The sequence below is a fragment of the Alnus glutinosa genome, chromosome 11, assembly GCF_958979055.1.
Source record: "Alnus glutinosa chromosome 11, dhAlnGlut1.1, whole genome shotgun sequence".
Classification (NCBI taxonomy): domain Eukaryota; kingdom Viridiplantae; phylum Streptophyta; class Magnoliopsida; order Fagales; family Betulaceae; genus Alnus; species Alnus glutinosa.
Window position 1 is genome coordinate 157296 of NC_084896.1, and position 24590 is coordinate 181885.

Below are 24590 nucleotides of genomic sequence, written 5' to 3' on the forward strand. Positions count from 1 at the left end.
CAAAATCTGATTATTTATACAAGTAAGCCAGAGATCGAGAGACAGAGAGTCAGAGAGATCAGAAGATAAAGTATACACCGCCACCATGGCCGATGATCAGGCTAAGAAACTACACATAGCCATGTTCCCATGGCTAGCCTTTGGTCACATGATCCCATTTTTAGAGCTCGGAAAGCGGATAGCCCAAAAGGGTCATCGTATTTCATTCATATCAACCCCTAGAAACATTGAACGCCTCCCAAAGATTCCACCAGAGTTAGCACCATGGATAACTTTCGTGAAGCTGCCCTTACCCCGCCTACACAACTTGCCAGAAAACGCAGAAGCCACCATGGACGTACCCTCCCACATAATCCCATACCTTAAGAAAGCCCACGATGGTCTCCAACAACCTCTCTCTCATTTTTTACAAACTTCAGCTCCTGATTGGATTATTCACGACTTTGCCCCTTACTGGTTACCACCAATCGCTACCAAGCTAGGCATCTCTCGGGTCTTTTTCAGTATTTTCAACGCATTCACTTGGTGTGTCCTTAAACCACCATCTCCATCGGACGCGCAGGAGCCGGAGAACTTCACTGTCCCACCCAAATGGGTCCCCTTTCAAACTAGCATAGCGTTTCGGTTCTTTGAGGCGAAAAAAATATTTGAAAGCTTTGAAGACAATAATGCTTCCGGTGTTTCAGACTCGTTTCGTCACGAGAGCGTAATCTCAGGAGCCGAGGCCTTGGCGTTTAAAACGTGCATGGAGGTTGAAGGCGAGTGGTTGAAACTCCTTGGTGAGCTTCATCATGATAATATACCTCATATAATTCCAGTGGGCTTAATGCCACCCTCGGCGCCGCCAGAAAGCGGCCGGGGAGACAACAACAAAGATAGCAGTACTTGGGATACGATTGTCGAGTGGTTGGACAAGCAGGAGAATGGATCAGTGGTTTATATAGCACTCGGAAGTGAGATTCAACCAAGTCAGCAAGACTTAGCGGAGTTGGCTCTTGGACTGGAGCAATCGGGGTTGCCCTTCTTTTGGGCTCTAAGAAAGCCAAGTGGCTCGGTTGAGCTACCAGAAGGATTTGAGGAGCGAACCAGAGGTCGTGGGATTGTTTGGACGGGTTGGGCGCCTCAGTTAAGGATATTATCTCACCACTCGGTTGGGGGTTTCTTGACTCATTGTGGTTGGAGTTCGGTGACAGAGGCATTTATGTTTGGACGTGCACTTGTTCTGTTGCCCTTCTTGACGGACCAAGGATTGATAGCTCGGTTTTTGGAAGAGAAGCAGGCAGGAGTTGAGGTGCCCAGAAATGACTTAGACGGCTCCTTTACCAGTGCCTCGCTCGCCCAAACACTCAGGTTGGTGATCAAGGATGAGGAGGGGAAGATTTATCGGGACAAAGCTAAGGCAATGACCGCCATATTTGGAGACAAGGACCTCCACTCCAAATACATAGACAAATTTGTTGAGTTTCTTGAGAACCACATCAAGGGAAAAGATTAAGCAAAATCTCCTCTCCATGACAAATTAAAGTTATGTAATTAGGTAGTAATTTAAGTTATGTAATAAGGCACTGTCCAAAAAGAAAAGTTATCTATCAAGGCAGTCATTTAAGGCGTGAACTCTCATTTTTTTTTTATTGACGTGACAGTACTTATCAGTAATTGGATTAACCTTTATAAAAAATGAAAAAAATAAAAAAATAAAAAATCCAAGGGCTAAAATTGCATTATCTTTTCAAGGGTAAATTTCATTGACAGAAATCATCATAATTAAATAAGAGCTGTTTACATATAACTCAGACGGATCAATTAAGCTGATCCTTTAATTTCCACTTCACTTGAAACGGAGAGGTTGCTATTCCAACGTACCCGAACACACAGAGGATTCAGAAAGCTTGTCATATTATAAGGCCGGTGACAGAATCACGAATATTGGAGAATAGACCGTAGAGGGAGTACTGCCTAAGATTTTCCACCTCATACCATGAATTAAGTGCATAAAGATTCTTATCTGTACCAGAGAATGCCAATTGTACGCTTAAACTGCAATCCTTTGACCCACCATTGCTCTTGCATGTAGAGGTTGGTACTGCACAGTTCTGATTGTTGAGGCAAATAGAGTCCTGGGAGCAAGCATTACACCCAAAGTTCTTCCAGTAGAGATTTTGAAGAGTACCCTTCTGGAATTCGAGGACCTGCATGAAAAATTTAAAAGACAACCATTCAATGCTACTCCAAGAGAGAGGAAAATGCATGGTCGATCTTTGAATGTATTTTGTAATGGATGGTTTCTCCCGTTAGGATGGGAATTCAGGAGGAAAACAGACTGGGAAATGCATAGCCTAGTTGTAGGCTTGAAGGGTTTCTTCTTTTCTGAAGGAATCGATGCACCTCCTCAGCCCGATAGGCGATAACCTTCATGAAAGTTATCACCGTCCATAGAGATTATATATATGGTGCAGCTGGGATGACTACCATTGATATTGAGTTTACCAGAGTGAAACTAGTTATGACGTTAGTTGTGTCAGCAACCAATATTGGGAGAGATCTTGCCGCATACTTCTGTCCAGCAAATGCTACCATATACCCACCATACTGATACTGGTAAATTCATGAAATCACATTATCAAATTGTTAGTTTGATTTTTTATTTGAGGGGTGTAACTATATTTTCACAATTATATTATATATTTCTAATTAACGAAAAAAAATGCCCTCTCGAATTCAAGTAAGCTAGGCAAATGAAGTACATACCGGATTGAAGGTGGTGCTATTAATGGTGAGGAAAGAGGTCTCGTCGACCTTGGGCCTAAACAGAGCAAGTTGAGCGTTTTTAGTTGAGAGGGAGAGACGCTGATCGCAGGGAGAAAGTTGAGTCTGATTGAAAAAGAAGGATTCCTTTGTTGAAAATGCAAGACCAAAGGTAAAACCATCCAATTTTTGAACCTGTGCATCAGAACAGGGGCTGAAAACATTGTTTTTATCAGCTCCATCTGCAACAAACACCATCACCATCATCACTGCAACCACCATCTGCGGTGCCATGGCGATGCGTATCCCACCTTCACCTATCTTCATGGCGATGAGACCAAATGCACCGACTTTTCAGGTGATGAAAACAAGGCAAAATGGAGAAACTAGCCAGCTAAGAAATCCAAACAAGAGAAAGACACGAACCCAGAATCAGAAGATTTGCACCAACATGCATCAGCTGATTGATATATTAAATGATCCCAATAGGTCAACATAATTGATATAAAATATAAATAAAACATATAATCCCCAATGCGATATAAACAAAAGCATTATTAGAATGAATTCAAAGCAAGCTACAAAATACACAGAAGAATCCAAATTACAGAATTGCAATTCAAGTATATATAAACCGAAAATTAAAAAAATATGTATATACATGCAAGACAAGAGAATTGAATCAACCTTAATTCCTTCAACGCTCAAAAAGTTTTCTGGTGACCGGCCAGATTCTATGGCTTCTGTGTACGTGAATTTGACCGATATATTAGCTAGCTCAGGGATTAAACGCAAACGAGCAAGAAATTTTCGAAAATCCCAGACGAAAAATTGATGTTTTCCGATCTCTGTACGTAGTAATATTGAAGGTTAATATAAAATATTCGGCTGGTCTTGTTTTTGTGTCCCTAGGAACTATTCAAGGGAACTATACTATCCCAACTCCCAAGACGCGCGAAACGGTTGCATCGGCAGGCCATTTGGATCTTGCCCCCCCCCCCCCCCCCCCACCCCCCCCGAACGTTATGGAAGTCGGTGTTTCGTAAAGGACACGATTTTAATTTTTAAATTTTATTATAATCATGTCCTCTATTAGGGCAAATAGAAATCGAAAATGTGACTACTCATAAAAAAAAATAAAAATTAAAAAAATTAAAAAATTGTCCTATGGTGAGTGGATTGTTGAATTGTTCAGTCATAAAAATGCTCAAATGCAAAGTTGAAACCGAGATTCATTACAATTAAGCTACCCGAATATTATTGAAATTTGGGTAGCCCAAGAAAAGGAGTTGTGGGATTCACCTGCCTTGGGTAGGTGGGCCTGCAGCCTCGGCTGCCCATGGCAGGTGGGCTTGTAGCCTCCTCTCTCTCTCTCTCTCTCTCTCCATATATATATATATATATAAGCTGTCCCAAATTTTAAGAAATCATGCTTTATATATAATTATAAGAAAATAAGATTGTAACTTGAATGATGATTTTGAATTAATAGAATATTGTATAGCTAGGCATTTTCGCTGAATCGATATACAAAACAACACCACCTACTACATTTTCACAAGTAGTATAATTACAGCCTTTGTTTAATGTTTGGCTACGGGAAGAAATACTTGGATTTAGACCAATATGCTATTGGGCACGAAGAGATTTGATCACAAATACGAAATATCTCACCAATAAGAAAAAGAAAAAGAAAAAAAATTATTGTTGTGAATGGGTAGACTATGACATAATATTGCGAGCGAATTTTTTTTTCCAAGGGGAGGCCTATTAGTGTTGATGACAAGTCAAATGATGCCAACAAATAAACATGAGGAAATAAGAAAAACCTCAAGCAAAAAACGGTTTTCTTTTAGCAAATCCTACTCAAAACTGTACCGATTATTCATCTTCTTCTTCTTTTTTTTTCTTTTTTTTTTTTTTTCTTGGTGGCTAACATGCAAAGTATCAAATGGTGGATTTATCTTATCCATTGCTCATCTCTTCTTTCACTGCAGTTTCTGCAGAAGAGTTTAGAGGCATCTGATGACTATATGTTTGATTACGAATCCATGTATTGAATGGGATGATGTTGTGAACTGGTCTTACAAGTTGAAAGGGCGAAGTTTGCTAGTTTTGCTTTGTAAACTCTGTTTGGCTGCTGTTGTGTACTATCTTTGGAGACTGAGGAATGACTTTTATCATGGTAACACCTCCCAGACAGAAGAAACTCTTGTAGCTAATTTTTTTTTTTTTTTTTGAACAAAGGAAGACCCTTTCATTGCTCCAATAAAAACCTAAAGGCATACAACGAATAGAGATATAAGAATCCCTACACATTAAATCAGGATAAACTTGATTTAAAGCAGTTACTTAAATAATAAAAACAGACATTACAAGACCAGTGTTTGAGCCTCTCTTTACAATAAAGCGCATACAACAAATAAAATAGGGCCGATCTAACTCCAAAGCCATCTAAACAGTCCTAGTAACATTTGAGTCATTATAAAGTTAGACTGTGAAACAAAGAAAAAAATCACAAACAAAACCGAAAAAACAGGAACATTAAATCAGAGCCGTCGCTACCGGGAACGCTACCATCTCCAGAGGCAGCGCATGCACTGAAGGCCCTGAAAGCCAATCGACTACCAACAACCACCCGGTAAACACTCCTCTCGGCCTGGAAAGTAGAGCATGGCTCGCACGCGCAACCTAGGGAGAGAAACCTCCTTGGCGTGTGCTGGCCACGCGCCATGCACTAACGCCCGACACGGCCGAGGAAAGAGGCAACCGGACTGGAGGGAGACGGTGGATATTGCTGAGGGGCGCGTGTCTTGAAGAAGCCGACAAAATCTCCTAGACCTGGCATCAAAGGTTCGGTCAAATAAGGAAAAACACAACCAAAAAAGCCGAAGACTCGTCGAAACAGCATTCACACCACCGACACTTGAAAAACCTTATAAAAAAAAAAAACACAAAATCTCCAGAGCCCAAACAATGGATCGGAGAAGGTCAGCCACCATTGGAACCCAGGCAGGGGAGAAAAACAAATCTCCACTAGATCTAACCAGGGAGACAAAACAAAAGTTCCCCTAGCCCAAAGGCTAGGAGGGAGACAAAACAAAACAAACTGGGAGGAGGGGAGCCTCCCTCCCCTGGAAGAACAGGCTCACAAAGGGTTTTCTCTCAAAGGGTTTCTCTCTGTGGAAACGACAGCCTTTCTCAGAGAAAATTGTTAAAGTTGGTATTGTGGCTAATATTAAGTGGGATGTAAGGAATAGAATCATGTACAAGAGGAAATTCAAGCAGACTCCTACTTTTATTAGAGTCGTTCAGATTTGGAAGCTGTAGTTGTGGGTTTTGTCTTGTATTGTTTTCCTGGTTTGGTTTTCTACGTTGTTTTGTCTTAGTTGAGTTGTTTTTAGGTGTTGTGCTGTATCCCTGTTGATGGGATTACTGGAGTGATTTGTACTTGAATGGTTTATAAAAGGTTAAATTCATCAACTATATATATATATATATATATATATATATATATGGGGTAAAGTTCAACAGAACCTGTACTTACGGATTGTGGCAGCCAAGGGTGTAGGATTTTTTTTTTGAACGGGAACATTCCTTCATTGCATAACACTGAATGCAAATACATCGGCCCGGAGGCAAAAGCACTGTCCCAAATCTACAACAGAAGCCCAAAGGCACAAAGTAGTGAGTAGAGATGAAGAATCCCTAAACACTAAGCCAAGAGCAAACCTAACTTGAAGCAGCTACTAAAGCAACAAACTAAAATTACAAGAACAAACAATTGACCATCTTTTAACAGTAAAGAATAACTCATCTAAAATGAAATGGCCTGGTCTAGCAAACAAAGCCACCTAAATGCCCAAGTAAATTTTAGCCTGTTACAAAAGTAAGCTGTGAAAGATAGCAAGAATATACAGAACAAAACAGAAACAAAACGCTAAGCCGGCAAAAGGAGGATCCACCCTGACCAGCGTGTGTAAGACAACGCGCTGCACCTGGGCCTCCCCTGCTACAACCAGTCAACAGATCTTCCTGAAAACACCAACCAAACGATTGGAAAAATAGAGCGTGGCCCACACGCACAAACTACACCCTCGGCGCGTGCAAACCACGCTCCGAGTGTGGAGGTTCAACACCGCCGGAGAGTGAGGCTACGAGATCAAAGATTGACGGCGAACAACATAGGAAGGATAGTATCGCAAGAACTCCAGCAAAACCAAGTAGATCTAACTCAAAAGAATGCTGGAGAACACGAATAGAGAACACTCCCTTGGACGACTTAAAACATGATGTAACTGTCAAAACAAAGAAGAAAACAACAACCAAAGAACAAATAAAACAAAACTCCATAGCCCCAACAGCTAGGAGAACAACAACCACCACCGGAAACTAGCTGGGGGAACAAAACTCCCACTGGGACAAGCCAAGAGACACAAAAACCACTCTAGCTCACAAAGAAATTAGATGGATAAGCACCACCGGGAGGAGGGAGGCGTGAGGCCTCCCCCCCCCCCCCCCCCGGCCATAGAAAACTACTCTCGGAAACTCTCTCTCTCTCTCTAAAAGCAGCTGAACCGGAAAGACCTCAAGGGTGAAGGATTTGTCGGTACAACAATGAAGATGTACGGGAAAAAAAGGAAACTAGAGAGAATGACAGATGATGAATGGGAAGAGCTCGAGATGAAGGCGGTGAGTACCATTCAGCTTTGTCTGTCGGACGAGGTTAATTATATACCACATTAAATACTCGCCTGCAGGAGTCTGGACAAGGTTGGAGAGACGATTTATGCCAATGTCATTTAGGAACAAGTTTTATCTCAAGCATAAATTGTAAGAGCTGAAGATGGCGGAAGATACTGATCTAACTCAAAACATCAATATGTTTATTCAGATTATCAGTGGTGTGTTGAGAAATATTGATGTAAAGTTCGATGATAAAGAAAAACCACTAATGCTTCTAAACTCCCTTCTCGCCTCCTACGAACATCTGGTAACAATCCTGCTTTTGGGGAGGGAAACTTTGCCGGAGCTATATAATTCTTTAAGGCCGTGCAAGGCTAGTAGCTGATGCTTCATTCGGGATCGTGAATGTGATCTTCAATTCCTTAGTTGCAACTCTAGGCTTGTCCTATTTCTGTTTGGCCATGAAGGTCTTGTAGATGATGCTTCATTCAAAACTTCCTGATTCAGCTGGGTCCCAACTCTTATTATGGGCTTTAGATCTTTTGATTTACTGGAGATGTAGATAGTTACATAAATCAACAGGACTCCCTAGTTACCCAGTTGTCGTTTATGACCAACAATTTACTGGCTCTTTATACAAAATGAAACATGCTGAAGTTGAAACGACATGATCAATTCAGAGTAGAGATACTCTTAGGTTTCTGAGCCTTCTAAAAGGCCTTACATAGATTATGGAAAAATAAGTCCAATCCCTGAATACAGATATCTGATCATGTTAAAAAAGTGCTCGTTCAAGAGAGAACACAGTTCTAGTTCAACTTCCACCGAAAACACTGAGAATCATGGAGCTACCGAGATAAAGCCTGGACGCAATACCTGATTGATTAGACTCTATTACAGGTTAACTCAATTTTCGGTGCCCGGAAGACATGGACTAGGATTTCCTTTTTCGCCAAAAGCTCAAATATGCAGATATCACCAATCTTGAGCTTGTTATCATGTACAAAGACTCTCCATCCTTGAGAAAGCTTATGATTATTCCCATGGGTCGCATATTTCACTTCCCAAGATTGATCTTCTGAGTTTCGCAGGACAACCTTTGTCGTGCATTGAGGAAAGTGTTCCCTAGCAAAGAGAGCTGGGACTAGCTGCATAAAATAAGACCCCTTTTGTAAATTAGCTTATACAATCAAATATCGACGGTGGAGAGAAAGATCTAGTGGTTCAAACCCAAAATTGCAAACTCTGACTAAAAGAAATTTTTACGCACAAAAATAAAATAAAATCAGTTTTTATTTTCTATTATTCATTATATTCTAGGCATCAACAAAGTTATGAAGACCGCCAAATAATAATGGGTTGTAGTTATGATTGATACTTCCTGGATAAGTTGAATCAAGAATATATGCTACTTAATGGCTTACAACAATAATGCTAAGTAATAAGCAGATGTTGGCAGGCTAAGATAAATGCATCTCTCGAAGTTCTACATGACTAGCACATCCTAATGAAACAAGCTGAGATTGTTTTCTGATCATTTAAAAACTTCCAATAAGTTCTGAAACCAACAGAACTGTCATTTCCAATGGGTGATTGTAACTTACCAAAGGGAAAAAGACGAAGAAGAGAGAACTGCAATTTGGTTGCATCAAGTCAGTCCATGATTGCAATCCATAAGGCAAGCAAGTTTATCCATTTAAAAATGAGAGATGAAGCTTCAACTTATTAGTGTTAGTCACTGGACAGTAAACAATACCAACAGCTAATTAAGTAAGGAAAAGGGGTTAAAAAGAAAAGAATACTTACAAGTACGGGTCCCATCCCCACATTGCATTTTGACATGCAGGTCTTGAAGTAAGGAAAATCAGAGGTAAAAGACTCGGCCATTTTCCAAACCTTAGATCTTTCTGTTTCAATTGTAAAATAAGTGAATTAGAGCTATGGGGAGGTCATTGAGGATTTTTCACAAACTGTTTGTATGTGGAGTCTACTACCGGGAGTGGAGAAGTTAAAAATTTCAATTCATTCCCACCTCACAACCCAATTAACCACAATCGTATTTCCAAAACAACAAGAACCCATCAATGTTTGTGTCAAAGCAGTACTTGGGAATGCGTACCTGGACTGTCTTTGCAAGGCTTTTTAGACTGATGGAGAAGATGTGAACGAAGAGAGGTTTTTCTTGGTCGACCACTAGAGGAGGCAGTTTCATGATTTGTCCTGATAACAGAACCATAAACTCTCTCACATCCATCCTTTCCAAAAATGATCACATCGAAGCACAATTTTTCCCCATTATACTTGAAAAGCAAGAACTCATTGTCCCCCAATGAATGATCTTCAAAGTACTGCTTCCAACCATCTTGCAGATATATGCCTTCTGCAGTCTTGCACAATTTAACACGCCACTCGTCACCAGAGGAATCCCTAAGAATTGCTTGATCAGGCAATTCTTTCGGTAAATGCTTCACAAACTTTGGTGGGATTTGCTGCAAGTTATGAAAGAAACAGAGGAGACCAAATTTTAGCTTCGGTATAAAACATCGCAGCATGGGCAACATGGGTGTGAATGGCAAGAAAGCAAGTGCACCATGTATTCCATTACATTTTTTATGTTTTTTTTTTTTTTTTAAAAATAAAATAAAATAAAATAAAATCGAACAGATCTTATTTTTCCTGGGCTTTTTTTATTTCTTTAACAGAAATTGACTGCACATTTTAATTTGCATAATAAGCCTCACTTTCGAGTCAGATGATAAGAACAATTACAGATTGCAATAAGATTAGATAACTAGATGTCAAAGTACCATAGCTAGATTGCTCAATCAGAAGACTGTGAATGCCTTTAACCGTAAAACAAACAGAACAAGTTTCCCAAAGAAAGAAACAATAAACATAAAGGATTCATAGATCCAAGAGCAAAGGAATATAGAATCACCAGGTGCTCAGTGTTGTGGCCTTTAAAGATGAGCTTGAAGAAGTAGGGTCTGTTGCCATGAAACTCACCCATGATCTTCTAGGGTTTCAGCTTTGAAAACCTTAGCTTAATCTTCTCGGTTATTGTTGTTGTTGAGACTGCAGCCTGTTAGAAATTAGAATATAGGATTTTTCAGATGAGGTGTGATTTATTTTCCTTGTTGGAATATTGCTTCTCCTAATTTATATTTTTATTATAATTCCTCGACTCTTCCCCTGTTCAACATGGCGCCTATCTAATTATATCTTATTTATCAGTTATTTTGTTCACCTTAAAGGCTAAAGGGAGCTACCTTTTCCTTCTCCAAACTCACCAGCCCTTGGCTAATCACAGGAGATTTAGCCTAATAAATACAATTTCCCTCCCCCCAAACAACAAAAAGAAAAGTTTGAAATAAAGAGAAATACCTTAATCAGCTAGTAAATGTTACGTGGCAATAATACCAATTGGTAGAAAAAATGGATGATTATAGCATATTGTTAACCAGTAGAGGTAAAATATGGCCATGATTTAACAATTTGAGAGGGAGATCGAGCTTCCATCTGTTGTAAATGCTTGATTATGGCAGCAAGGCGCGCGGGTGGTAAGAAGAAATAGATAATTGGCAAATCGTAAACCGTCAAATGTAAAGAATGATTATGATTTAATAATTTTAAATTAATCTCAAATATTTAAAAAATTTGAGGGTCCGAACCGAAGTCCCCCGCTGAAGCTTCCACAAGGTGTAATTATTTATGAGACTTGTGTAATCACTTACTTGACTAACTGACACCCTGATCCGACACGTATACAAAATATTCGTCCTATTATTGCTGGTTTTGAATAAAAAATCAAAAAAATAAAAAAATAAAAAAATCTTGTCCTAGAAGAATGGAATAAAGCCACAAAGGATCTCTCCCACGACTGTCTTCTCCTAGTGTTGGACTCGGTGTCCTAGATCTGATTTTAGTACTGAGTTAGCTTCACTCGTCCCGACCAAAAGAGTTGACTCGTAGGTGCAACTCAACTAAAAAACTTCTCCACCCAACTTGCCAAATGAGGACGGTTAGAAAAGTGAAAAAAAAAAAAAATATATATATATATATATATATATATATATAATTCACAATTAAAGTTATTGAGCCCAAGTAAAAGAAATTAATAAACAATTAAAATTATAAAAATAGATTTTTTTTTTCTTTAAAAAACACACAATATATTAATTTTTTTTTTTTTTTTAATCAAAATATTTTTTATAGTTACCATTTTATTCAAAATTCTGATATGCATAATTAATATTTAATATGAGGATAAAGTAGAAGAGTTTAATGTTGTGTTAACTGTTTATCTGGAGGCGACTGGGTGAGTGAATGGCAAAGAGACTCAACTCGTTCAACTTTTTAGGTCAAGTTGGGGGTTTTTTAAAGGTTTTAAAGACGGAGTTTGACTGGGAGGCAACTAGGCAAGGCAGTGAAGGAGAGAGAGGGGGGGACTAATTAGATCTGAAAGAAAGCCTTTAGAGATACACTGGAAGGACAGGAAGCCCCAGGTTCCTATCAGAATATCAACGCTCTCTTCTGTCTGGCTCAATTTTCCGGCTCCCCAAACAAGAAAAAAAGATAAAAAGAAAAAAAAGACGAACACCAGTATAATACCATTATGCCACAGCCACGCCCTTATTTTCACCAGCTGATTCTCTCTTCCACAATCCATGCCAAACAACTGGTACTCAATTCCCTCTCTATCACTCTCTCTAGAATTTTGGGTTGATTTTATTTTTATTAGTCAGTTTTTTCAAGGAGAGAGGATGGGTTTCTGTTTGGTTCCCGAGAAAATTCGAACGAGAAAAAATGGAACGGGAGTTATATGGTTTTCTGGGTTTCGGTTTCACAGTTTCTTTCTTCTTTGTTTTCGGTTCCCTTTGTGTTTTTCTTTTGAACGTGGACTTTCGTGTTTTTAAACGACCTGTTATATAATTTTATTTTATTTTTAATTATTATTTTTTTTTTGAGGGGGGTGTGGGGGGGACTGATGTTTTGATAAGGCACTAGACCCCCCCAAAAAAGCTTTTTTCCGTGCAAAAAAAAAAAATTGCACATTTTTTTTTTTTTTTTTTTGTTTTCCAGAAAACCCTTTTCTCTTTTGGGGGATTGAAACCCGAAACTCCTTTTCGTTGGTGGGATTAGAGCAAAGAGATCGTGAGAAGTTAATTGGATTTCTCTAGATTCTGCATTCATATGGCTCGTTTTATGAAAATTTGTTGAAACCCACGAATTTTTTTGGCTGTAGAGAAATAATAGGTAAAGTAGGGAGAAAAAAATTAAAAAAGAAAAAGAAAAAGAGAAAGAAAAAGAATTTTTTTTGCTTATCTGATATTTATTGTTGAGGAATGAGTATAATCAAACGTAGCTCATCAAGATTGTTGTGCCAGACTTAAGAGGGTTGATAATGCTTATATCTTTGAGAACTTAAATGCTGAACAGATAAGATTTTTAGTTTATTTTTGCTCCATATGTCTCTTGAGTAGAATTTACCTTGGAAACGTGTTTCCTTGGGATATTCATATTAGGAGTAAAAGGTGAAAAGGGTGCCTGAAACTAATTGGATAGTAGATTTTGCTTTGTAAGAGACTAAGAGGACATCCATCAAGATGAAAGGAGTCTTGAAAATGTACTTTTCAATGTAAAATTTTTAGGAAATATTTTCTGTGGAAACAAAGTGGGTGCAGTGATTAAGTAGTTGAATGTTTATTTTCCTTTTCATTTTTAACCAGTTTTAGCAACCAAACGGTGTGCAATACTCCATTTATTACAATTCACTAAGAATATAACTTTTTGAAATTTTTATAAAAACCACTTCTAACCCAATCCTCATTAAGTTTAGAAGTTTTTGTCTTTAATTTATGACATGACACTCATCAAGCAGCGAGATGTTAATGCATCTTTCAAGATTTACTTTCAGGATTGGAGGTTAATTGATCTTGAAAAAATGCCATCTGAAAGCTACTAGCAAAACAAAGTATGTTGTAGATTTGTGGAGTGATGTCAATAATTTATTTCACTGTAATTGTTGTTGCACTAGGTATATGCAGAACTTGTCGACTTGAATCTCAATTTCCATGTTATCATTATATTTTGGTGTTATGATTTCAGTAGTCATGGGTAATTTTGAGTTATGCTTGAAACTTTTCTGTTCTCAAACCATGTGAGGTTCGTCACCTAGGCATTGGTGACGTTTAAGATGACATGAGTTCAGAAAATTGCCTCAGATATTCTACAAAACTCAATTTTTATGAATGCTTATTATTGAATTAGTTTGCCATCATTTTCATATTCCTTGAGTTATTGTCATGTTTGGTTCTTGGGAAAGTAGATACTCTCGATATCTCTCATTGTTGTTGTGCCTGTGACACAATATTATACTTTGGATAATATTGCTGGACTTCTTCAGGATGATTCTGTTTTTTCTTTAAAATGCTATCATTTTAAGGTTGGAGAATGAACTTTAGAGTTCTATTCATGTCCAAATTTTTAGTGATATGTATACTCGATTCAACTCAACTAAGCCTTAGTCTTAACTAATTGGTATTGGGTACATGGATCCTTTTATGCCACTTGTTCCTATGTAGGGCCATGTTCCTAATTACCTTTGTAACAATCTTGTCTTTACCTCATCTACAAGTGTAAATGATGCATTTCATTGCAACAAACAAAGCCTAACTTGATTTGGTAAACGCAGAGGATACCAGAAATTTTTTTCAAGAAATTCAGGGAAGAGCTTTCTGCTGTTGTTAAACTCAGTGTTCCTGACGGTCACGTTTGGCAAGTAGGATTGAAGAAGGTTGAAAATGGTGTTTGGTTTCAAGATGGTTGGCAGGAATTTGTTGAGTGTTACTCTATCCGCGTTGGGTACTTTCTAGTGTTCAGATATGAAGGAAATTCGGGTTTCTTTGTTCATATATTTAATTTGACGAATTCCGAGATAAACTATCACTCCAATTCTCTGAGTAACGCTCAAGGGCTCAATTATGGCAATCAGTATAATGTGTTTGAAGAAATGGAGGATGATGACTATGCAGAAATCTTGGGTCCCTCACCTTCATTCCTCACTACTAGGCCTTTGAAAAACAAGCTTTTTGGTGAACGTGGAGATCAATTGACGCCTAGTAAAAGTTACACTCCTCCCTCACTGCAGAATTTGTTCAATGGGTCTCAACTTAAGAACTCATTTAATTGGGTTGGTGAAGGTAACCTGCATCTTTTCAAGGGTGTTAATAAATCACCAGGAGAAATTCAACCCTCTAGAGATATAGGTATTCAGTTTAATGCAGTTGAGCTTAAAAAGTCTTTGGATGAAGTGAAATTGCGAAATCCAGGTCAAGAAATTCAAACAATCAAAAAAACCGTGAGAAAAAAGCGGAAACCTGATCCTAGTAAGCTATGTAAAATCATAATCTCTTTTCCTCCTGTGGTGTTTAAAGGGTTTAATATTCTCATCGGTAATTCTATAATAATGCAGATGATCAGGAGTCATCCGCTCAACATGAAGAGGAAGTAGAAATGCGGTTTAGATTTTATGAAAGCGCTTCGGCAAGAAAAAGAACAGTGACAGCGGAGGAACGAGAAAGGGCTATTAATGCAGCCAAAGCATTTGAGCCGACTAATCCTTTCTGCAGGGTTGTCCTGCGACCATCATATTTGTATAGGGGTTGTATAATGGTGAGCTGTTGAAATTGATGTGCTAAACATAAATTCATGGTATTATATTAATGGGGTGCTCAATGTATAATGTACTCTTTTTGCATGTGCAGTATCTGCCATCCTGTTTTGCTGAAAAGCATCTAAGTGGGGTTTCAGGATTCATCAAACTTCAGACTCCTGATGGGAGACAGTGGCCTGCCCGATGCCTTTACAGAGGAGGTAGAGCCAAATTAAGCCAGGGATGGTATGAATTTTCGTTGGAGAATTATTTGGGGGAAGGAGACGTTTGTGTCTTTGAACTGATGAAGATGAGGGATATTGTGCTAAAAGTTACCGTATTTCGTGTCGCCGAAGACACAGGACTGGTGGTGAACCAACCATTACAGCAAGTCAGCCCAATAAAACTACTTAGAAATTAGTTTCTGGTAATTTTGAGATTTCTAAACTGTATCAAGTTACTTTTGTCTTCTGGGTGGCTTGTTACTGATCTTATTTATTCATGTGGAGTTTAGATGCCATTCAGTGTCCATAAACTTTCCAAGATGACTTAGTGGAAATTTTAGTTTTTTAGGAATTTGAACACAAATATTATGCCTTGACTAGGGTTGTAAATAGATTGTGCAATCTAGTTTTTATCAAACTGGACCGGAATTGTACATCCTAGTCATTCCCTCCCCCTCCCCATTCCCCTCTTGAGATTTGGCGTTTTCATCTTGAAGTTCTATTTTATTCTCCAATTACATACTAATTGCTGACTTTGTTGTGTGTGTACGTTTAGTTGTAATTATCTCAATCTGGATGCGTGTTTGTGGGATGGTCGTGTGATTTGAATTCATTTGCAGGAATTCATTGTTTGCCATTGTTGTGATGTCTAGCACTAAAAGTTTTCACTGTTTTGACTTTTTGTGTGAAGGAACTCTTCATGCTCATAATCTTAAAGTGTGCATCACACTTTTTTGAGATAAAATATTTGTTATGCTCTCATCTTTCTAAATTTATAATTCTCATTTTGAAGAAATGGGAGATGGTAGCCGTCACATCATTAGGTGTCTCATTTTCATGCTTAGCTCTGTACATACGTAAAATGATTTATGTGTAGAAGGTACATCACAGAATTAATGTTTGTTTCAGTCTGATGCAGGTGTAAAATGTCTGTACATTTTAGCATGTCAAATTTTTAGGAAGGTTTCTAGTATAAATACAGCTTGTGAAAAACATGGAATTCAGAAACTCCATTTGTAATGTTGGCTTGTCAGAAGCTGTTCTTTCCCCAAAATGGCTTAGTCATCACCCTTTAGACCTCATGATGACCCCTAGGAATCCATGGATCTTGTCGTGACATAAATTTATTGCTCTTATGAAGCGCTCATTTCTAGTTAACCTGCTCTCAAAATTGTTATAGTAACCATATTCTTGAGCAGGTTTCATGATCCTGCAAAACGTGTATGAATTGATCAATTGTTGGATCGGGATTAGTTGTGGAGTTCTTTTTTTCTTTTTCTTTTTCTTTTTTTTTTTTTTTTTATATTTTTTAGTTCTTTCTTTTTAAATATTCATCCTCCATGAATCATAGATATGAATGAAAGTGTGGTTGATGATCTTGGCTGGCTTTACCAGTCTTTCCTTTTTCTTCTCAATTCTCACGCTTTTACTTTTATATTGGCCTTTAGTGGTGATCTTCTTTTGCTTTCGATCTCTATGGCAATCTTTTTTTTCGCCCTTTTCCGCTTAAGCGGCCATCCTTTTCCGTTCGTCTGTTCGTCTCTGGTTCTTTTTCTTTTTCTTTTTCTTCCCCAAACTTTTCCTCCTCTTCCGGTCCCAGCAATAATTCGCACAAGAACTTGGTTACATTGAAAAGTGGCCTATAATAAATTTAGGGGCTTAAACTTTTGCAAGAAACAATCAAGTGGCTTACAACAAGAAGTCATTCTTAGGATTCTCCAATAATTGAAATTTAGCAACTACTAGTCTAATACTATATATTAATAGTGAATAAATGGCATGAAGCCTAATCTATGACATCATGGAAACAAGTTCTTCAACAAGAAGAAGAATATTAACAAATTATGGCGGCCAGTTATCTTACTGGGTCGGGTCATTTATTTGACCCATTCCCAGCTCCTTTACGATTAGCACTATTTCTTTTGTTTTTTTATTTTCTTGTAATCTTCCATTTGAAAATAATAATAATAAAAAAAAAAAAAATATAAATAGTTGCTCTTTTTATATGGAAGGCAAAGTATCATCAGCAAAGACATTAATTACTGCCATTGTTATAATGAAAATTAGATTTAACGAAGTACCAAATTTAGGGGTAGTAAAAATGAAAAATCACGTTAGCTTGGAGTTGGAAATTGCCACTGTTACTGTTAAAATGTTTGTTTAATTATCTTTCCCGAAGGAATGACCAAAAAAGGAAGAAAGAAAAGGGCAAATCGCCGTTGCCGGGGATCGAACCCGGGTCACCCGCGTGACAGGCGGGAATACTTACCACTATACTACAACGACCTGTTTGATCTTCTCATTAATTATTTTTTCCTTAAATAAAAAAGAAAAAATGGCAATTTATACTCCCGATAACAGAAAACACTGTTTCCTAGCTATTTAAATTTTGGGAAAGTCCATACCCCTCAAAGTTCTCAAACTACCATCCTTACAAAAAAGAAGGTGAGTTCAAAAAAGAGTGGTTTAGATAAGAGGCCCTATCTTTGATTTGATTCTTTTTATAAAGCCAACCCAATTTCTTCTTACTTTTTCGTGGCCACCATAAATTTAGTTTAAAAAAGTGCACAATATTTTGATTTTCTCTAGTCTGCGTCGCTTGTCCACCAACCATCCTCTCCCCCCATCTTATCCATTTTCTCCCATCCCTCCCCATATCTTTTGCTGCCCTCACTCTCTCCTTGTACTTCCCTTGATATTCTTTTCTGATTTTATTTAGTGTTTGTGTAATTGTCTTAGATCCTTTCTCTTTTCAGATAATAATGGCTACCCTGTCTCCGGCCACCATTACTGCAACGGCCACTACCACCATTGCCAACTCTAGGAGGAGGAGGAACAATGTGCATTACATAACAGGGCTGAACTCTTTTGGTGGGCTCAAGGCTCACAACAGCGTGGCCTCACTTGGTCTTCCTGTATGCACCCAGCAGTCCTTTGCAAAGGTGGTGAGCTCCCTGAAGCTTCCATCACAAGGCAATGGCGGCAGAGGTGGAGGAGCTCTATCTTCTACCTGTAATGCTGCTGCTGAGATATTCAGGATTGCAGTAATCATGAATGGGCTCACTCTTGTTGGAGTTGCAGTGGGGTTCGTTCTTCTACGAATCGAAGCGTTTGTTGAAGAGGCCGAGTGAGAATTTTAGGAGCCTTCGCTTGTTTTATGCTTTTGTTCATCAAGATTGTATCTTTCTTCATGAATTCTTCAATTTATGTATTGGATATTTAAAACAAATCACCAAATTGAGCTTCCTTCCTTTTAAAACTTCTTTGAAAGGAAGACACGAACATGTCAAGTGGAGAGGCTTAAGACACAAACAGCTTGTGATTTTATAATTAGGCCATGGCACCATGACTGAAAACTCGAGCAGCAAACCAGAATTCTCTCTGGAGGGCCTTTGTAATATCATATTTCAAACTAATAGATGAATTGTAAAAGCACTTGTGCCCTCTAAATGTTTGCACAACCCCACTTCAAATTAAGTGGGAGCTGAATGTGAATGACGTACGGTTGCAGGGCTCCAATTCAAGACTTTTTTTTTTTTTTATCCCAATAGGTTAATTCACCACTTATTTCAAAAAGTTAACCCGATAAACAATAATAAATTTAATAATCATTTAATTAATATGTTTACACTTCATTTCACCTGTGGGATGACAAGTATTTTTAATTAAAAATTAGGTGAATTCTCGAACTCAAGACACCGATTATAATTCTATGTTAAATCATCGTTCATTGCAAAAGCATCTACGAATCCCGTACTTTGAGAAAATATGACATATACATCCACCTGTGATTTCGAATATGAGTACTTTGTCCTTCATAGCTTTATCCTACAGTGCTATTATACAGTTATTGTTGATTGTTGATTGTATAATAATTGTCACTTTCAGAAACACATGTTGGCATATTGAACTCATCCTATACCAGAGGTGGTGGGTAAAATGTTATTTACCCCTGATTTAATCTATATGTTATTGATGCATAGAGCATGATTCATGTGCTCTTTCAGTCATTGAAAGGACATGATTGCCAGGTTTAACATACTACAATTCTTATGGATGAGCTTGCTTGAAGCCATTAGTCGATATAGGGAGATCCACACCTCTGCTGTGAAGTTGCTCATACTCAGTTGACTGCTCCACTGGGGTGCATTTTCCAACTAATTTCAAGCAAATACATCCACTGAAAATCAAAAGTCCAGAAAGTATCCAACTGAATTGCAAATTAGCCAGTGCTTTTGCTCTCAACTCAGCCTCTTTAGACTCACAAGTGACCGCTCCGATCATGCCAGCACGACCCAAATCTGAAACGCAACCTGTCGGGACAAACTGAGGAGCCCATAACATGAACCCCATAAGCATAAACCAGCACCCTTGTAATGCGACTGAAATGGAAAGAACAAGAGCCGACGGAAAACTGGTAGGGAAACAAGTCACTGCCAGAGCCGCCACGAAAGAGACAAACACTATGAGCTGCAATAGCCAATGGTAGTGGCCTTCAAGTCCAACATGGTCAGCCGAGTGGAAATGAAGTAGAAAAAGCTCTTGACCAAATACGGAGGCTGCAAGGATTCCAACAACCCCAGAGAGGTTCTCTGATGAATGAGTGAACTCTGCAGAAAGGGTAAAACCAGCAAAAATAGCAAGATGGAGGAACATGGTTGCATGCTCAAAGTTGTCAAGCTTGAAAGCAAAACGAAGGAAAGGGTAGTCTAGAAGTTGCATGAAAATTGCAAAAACAGAGAAAGAGAGGATGAAAATGAGCTCCAAGTGCTTAAGCTTGGAAAGAGGGCCATGAAATGGGTACCAAAACCTTACTCTAAAGTTAGCTGGGCTTTTGAGAAAAAAGGTTCTGATGGTGTTGATGGTGTGCCATAGACCGAGTAGGGTGAGCGCCAAACCAGGTATAATGTGGCCTACGAAGGTGCCCATGGAAGTTTCTACTTGTAGTTGTAGAGATTAATGGAGCTTAAATTTGCCTCTTCTGCAATAAACCCCAAACCAGAGCTTTAATACAACATGAAGGCATCGGATATGTTGCAACAGACAAATAATTCTGATAGATGACGCAAGTTCATTGTGGTAATCTATTCATACTTTTGGTGCATGCATGGTGCATGTTGCATGGATTTCCACAAACAAGATAGCGTAAAGCGACACGGTGACACCCAATATGTGCACTAATTTAAAGTTTTCAAATTTCTACTAATGGAGAAGGAGACGTGCTGGTTGTTTTAACCATATATTTCCCCCTTCCCCCACAAAAAGAAAAAAAGAAAGAAAAGAAAGATAGCATTAAAGCGATGTCCAATAGGTGTTGAGTGTTAACTAATACTCCAAACATTTTCCTTGTGATAATATCATACTAATACTTAACCAAAAAAAGATAATAGGCTACATTATAGGAAGAGCCGCCTTATTGAGATAAGAGTAAATCATAATCTAGGAAAGAGATGAGACATGAAAGAGAGACATATAGATCAAATTAAGGTGATTCGCCTATGGCCTACATCCACACGCCAAAGCTTTTTTTGTTGTCTACATATTTTCTTGATTTATTTGATTGTAGACAAGACTCTCTTTATAGATAAATAGTCTAAATGTTACAAGTCTTTTCTAGTTCGACATTAACGACAATAAATTTAATTTACCAATTTGTAACTTTTGTCTCTTAAGTGCTTGTAGCTCTTGTCTCTTGAGTGCTTGTAAACTCTTGTGACCTTAACTCTTGAGTTCTTGTAACTCTTGTCTCAGTAAGCCTCATCCTTCCCAAGTCTCTCTTTAATTCCCATAGGATGAAAAGACCAAGTAATATGGGATATATATGATTTAAAAAACTGAAAACCCAAGGGATATCGATTGAACTAATTAAATCAAATTAACAGAGATATAGGTGTATTCGATCTACTCTTTTTAATTTTTCCAGGGTGGTCTTCCACTAAACCATATAAGCCAAACATCACTTTAAGGTACAAATCAAAGGCCTAACTCTTCAAGATTTGGAGGCGACGTGAATGCCCATGTGCACGTAGTGGAAATTGCGAGCCAAATAAGATCTTCGGTTCCCACTCGGTAAAAGAAACCAATTAACTCCCAGGTGGATCTTATTCAACTAAATTATTACTAAATGATAAGGTACAATTGTAAGATTGCAAGTATATTCCAAGCTCATGAGCAGAAGATCCTAGCTTGTAAAACTCCACTAGCTAGGAAATGTTGGAAGCTGAGATATATTATGGCACTTCCAAATGGCTATGTCCGTTTGTGTTTTTCTGCATGAGGTGTACAACTACTAACAGTTACGGTCTCTCGTTTACCGCAATTTTGATTAGCAATTCATCTTGAGGATGGCACACTCTTACAAGTTATAACAGTGAAGCATGACAAACCTTCTGAGAAATCATTTTGCTCTATAACATTATGAAAGTAAAGATGAGCAGTAGCTTACTGCTGATTTACAAACAAACAATAGATTTGAAAGTAAACAGATCATTTAATCTTAAAATGGTGCATGTCAAAAGCCCATGTTGCTGCTACTTCGTGAGCCCCTTCAATTGTTCCAAATCTACCGTCACCAGGTCTACTCAAAATTTGGTTTCTGAGCTGGGTGTGTCAACAAGCTGCAGGTATTCAAAACAAGAAGCAACGAAAAGAATCTTCCCATCAAGAACTTTGCTTCAAGAGAACCCCTTTCTCCGTGAAAGTTCAGAACACGGTGGACTAATAAGTTGTTTATGAATCACCAATTCCCACAAACTTATCAACTTCGCTGATCCCCTCGATTAAAGAGAGATAGGTGCTGTCATCAGGTGTTATACCTTTATTTACCATTTCTCTGAGGAGCTCTTCAGCTTGATCACCTTCTTGGTTTTTGCATAAGCCTTGTATAAGAGCATTGTAAGTGAGAAGAGTGGGATTGAAACCTATACTCAACATCTCATCCCGGACTCTAAATGCATCCTTCATATCACCTTTTCTACTATAACCACTTATAAGAGTATTATAACTAATGTTATCAGGCTTAATCCCCATTCTCTTCATCTCATTGAGAAGTTCGCGAGCTTCTTCAACTTTCCCCTCCCTACAGCGCCCTTGCATTAAGGTATTGTAAGTCACTTCATCAGGAGGAACCTTCATCCTGTCCATCTCCTTCAAAAGTGATAGTGCACGTTCCATGTTACCATTAGCACAGTGACCATCAATCAAGGCATTGAACATTATAAGATCTGGCAACATGCCTTTATGCTGTATCCTCTCAAACAAATCATCTGCCTCCTTCATTCTATTCCGTTTACTCAATACATGAATAAGTGACGTATAGGTTACCCGTGTAGGCTGAATTCCTTTAGTCAACATCTCATCATGGAAGTTAAAGGCTTTCTTCGCATCCCCACTTCTGCAATAACCATTAATCAAGATGTTATATGTAATATCATCAGGAACCATTCCCTTCTTTCCCATTTCCTTTATCATATCATCAGCCTCACCCATCCTAGCTTCCAAAAACAAGGCATGAATCAACATATTGTAAGTTGACACAGTTGGCATTATGCCCTTCCTAATCATCTCATCCTTATAACTAAAAGCCATCTGTAAATTCCCTTTATTGCAATACCCATCAATCAAAGCATTATATGTCACAGCGCTTGGAACCAACCCATTTTCCACCATTTTACCAACCAGCCCAGATGCCTCCTCAAGTCTCTTCCCCTTACACATCCCACTAATAAGTGAAGCATACGTATATGAATCTGGTTCCACACCTTTAGCTTTCATGGCATTAAGAATCACCCAAGCCGCTTCAATCTTCCCTCTTGAACAATACCCATGAATTAAGGTATTATACGTAACAACATTAGGCTTAGCCCCTAAACCATCCATGAACCCAATAAACTCCTTTGCCTTTTTCAACTTCCCTTCCTTACACAACACATTAATCATTATATTAAATGTATACACACTTGATTGGATCTTCAGCCTAAACATCTCCGCATACAAAACCCAGGCTGCCTGCATTCTATTCAACTTCAACAATAAATTCAACATATCATTACAAGTCTCAGTCTTGGGTACGACACTCTTTTCCTTCATCATATCGAAACACTCAAACGCCTCATCAGCCCTCTTCAATTCACAACAAGCCTTTATTAACAAATCAAAAACAGTACTACTTTTGATACTCAAATTATCGCGCGCAAGAGCTAACTCATCGAAAAAAACTCTAATTGTAGCAATGCCACTGGAAATGGATTGCTTTATGAGTTCTAAAGTGGGTTTTGGGGATGGGAGACGGGCGACAATGGCGATGGCAAGGCAACGGATTTTGATATCGAGACGATGGAACTCGATGTGGGTTATGAATTGAAGAACGGGTTGAGGGGTTTTCTGGAGGTTGTAAAGTGTGGTGGAGATTAAAGAGGGAGTGAGCTGGGGCGCAAGGTGTTTGATAGAATGCCACTCAGAAGAATGGATCAAGCTTTGAAGGGAGCGCTGAGTGATCGGCAGAGGGATTGTAGGGGTGTCTTGAGGGAGGGTCTGGGTTTGTGGGGAGATGCTTGGGTGAGGGGTTGAAGAGAAAAGAAGAGGGGAGGGAGATGGGTGTGTGGGGAAGAGGGTGGTTTTGAGCTCGTGGCGCATGAAGGCTTGGTATTTGATGATTTTGTGGGGCTTCATCTTGGACCTTCCTTCAAAGAGTAGCCAAATATTAGTTCAAAATGGGTATTGAGGTCACCTTATGACAACGCCGAGTGGCGCTTGAAGGCCCGTGGCGGTGGGTTTCTGCTGCCGCTGCTGCTTCAACTAGTGCCGCCAGAAGAGCACTTGCGAGCGACAACTGACAGCGCAAAGTGGAAGGGGGATTTCGAGTCGCTTTTTTAATCTTCGATAATTGTTTTAAACCGCTATGTGCAGCTCCGTGATAATTTTTATTTTTAAGGGTAAAACGCGCCGGCACCTCCATGACTTGCAGTTGTACATAATTTCCTTCAAGTCCGGCTCGGCTTCATAAATTTATCATGTGCCCATCCATAAGAACAACATAATTTTTTAATTAGCACATAAAGAGTATATATATATATTTTTTTAATATAATTATTAAAAAATCACTTTTTTCTCGCATGCTAAATGAACGCATCACATATGGCAATTATAGTACTTATTAAATTTGTTACTTTTATACACTAGTCATTAAAATTTGTAACATAAATTTATTAGGTACCATTTAAACTGTGATTAGAAACCTAAAGTGTCAAATAAAATTGCTAGACTATACCTTATTGAGTAAG

The 24590-nt window shown here is 38.5% G+C and overlaps 7 protein-coding genes and 1 non-coding gene across 10 annotated transcripts; 3 read left to right on the plus strand and 5 right to left on the minus strand.

Annotated features, from left to right (window-relative positions):
* Positions 1–85: 85 nt before the first annotated feature.
* Positions 86–7409, plus strand: LOC133881952 (putative UDP-rhamnose:rhamnosyltransferase 1). The gene is made up of 2 exons (XM_062321028.1): positions 86–1478; positions 7378–7409. The coding sequence occupies exons 1-2, from the start codon at positions 86–88 to the stop codon at positions 7407–7409; spliced, it is 1425 nt and encodes a 474-aa protein (XP_062177012.1).
* Positions 1693–3717, minus strand: LOC133880948 (uncharacterized). Its single transcript, XM_062319918.1, has 4 exons — positions 3433–3717; positions 2749–3139; positions 2488–2595; positions 1693–2189 (listed from the first exon to the last, which is right to left on the minus strand). Exons 2-4 carry the CDS (start codon positions 3070–3072, stop codon positions 1893–1895), a joined length of 729 nt encoding a protein of 242 aa, XP_062175902.1. The 5' UTR covers positions 3073–3139; positions 3433–3717; the 3' UTR covers positions 1693–1892.
* A 690-nt stretch (positions 7410–8099) lies between the features above and the next one.
* On the minus strand, positions 8100–10986 carry LOC133880946 (B3 domain-containing protein Os01g0723500-like). Of its 2 annotated transcripts, XM_062319917.1 has the most exons (6): positions 10816–10986; positions 10370–10513; positions 9551–9920; positions 9238–9338; positions 9036–9063; positions 8411–8579 (listed from the first exon to the last, which is right to left on the minus strand). In XM_062319917.1, the coding sequence occupies exons 2-6, from the start codon at positions 10439–10441 to the stop codon at positions 8557–8559; spliced, it is 594 nt and encodes a 197-aa protein (XP_062175901.1). In that variant the 5' UTR covers positions 10442–10513; positions 10816–10986; the 3' UTR covers positions 8411–8556. The 2 variants fall into 2 exon arrangements, with proteins under 2 accessions (XP_062175900.1, XP_062175901.1); XM_062319916.1 differs by lacking the exon at positions 9036–9063 and having other exon boundaries at positions 8100–8579; positions 10816–10978.
* A 796-nt stretch (positions 10987–11782) lies between these two features.
* LOC133880943 (B3 domain-containing transcription factor VRN1-like) lies at positions 11783–15842 on the plus strand. Of its 2 annotated transcripts, none has more exons than XM_062319913.1 (4): positions 11783–12112; positions 14126–14828; positions 14906–15105; positions 15198–15842. In XM_062319913.1, the coding sequence occupies exons 1-4, from the start codon at positions 12047–12049 to the stop codon at positions 15504–15506; spliced, it is 1278 nt and encodes a 425-aa protein (XP_062175897.1). In that variant the 5' UTR covers positions 11783–12046; the 3' UTR covers positions 15507–15842. The 2 variants fall into 2 exon arrangements, with proteins under 2 accessions (XP_062175897.1, XP_062175898.1); XM_062319914.1 differs by having other exon boundaries at positions 11795–12112; positions 14126–14819.
* Positions 15843–17523: 1681 nt separating this feature from the next.
* Positions 17524–17595, minus strand: TRNAD-GUC (transfer RNA aspartic acid (anticodon GUC)). The gene has a single exon. It is a non-coding gene; the product is annotated as a tRNA-Asp (tRNA).
* Positions 17596–17842: 247 nt separating this feature from the next.
* Positions 17843–18538, plus strand: LOC133880949 (uncharacterized). The gene has a single exon (XM_062319919.1). It carries the CDS (start codon positions 18072–18074, stop codon positions 18438–18440), a length of 369 nt encoding a protein of 122 aa, XP_062175903.1. The 5' UTR covers positions 17843–18071; the 3' UTR covers positions 18441–18538.
* A 473-nt stretch (positions 18539–19011) lies between these two features.
* On the minus strand, positions 19012–20303 carry LOC133880945 (uncharacterized). Its single transcript, XM_062319915.1, has one exon. The coding sequence runs from the start codon at positions 20236–20238 to the stop codon at positions 19360–19362; it is 879 nt and encodes a 292-aa protein (XP_062175899.1). The 5' UTR covers positions 20239–20303; the 3' UTR covers positions 19012–19359.
* A 1393-nt stretch (positions 20304–21696) lies between these two features.
* Positions 21697–24190, minus strand: LOC133880942 (pentatricopeptide repeat-containing protein At2g15630, mitochondrial). The gene has a single exon (XM_062319912.1). The coding sequence runs from the start codon at positions 23977–23979 to the stop codon at positions 22039–22041; it is 1941 nt and encodes a 646-aa protein (XP_062175896.1). The 5' UTR covers positions 23980–24190; the 3' UTR covers positions 21697–22038.
* Positions 24191–24590: the final 400 nt, after the last annotated feature.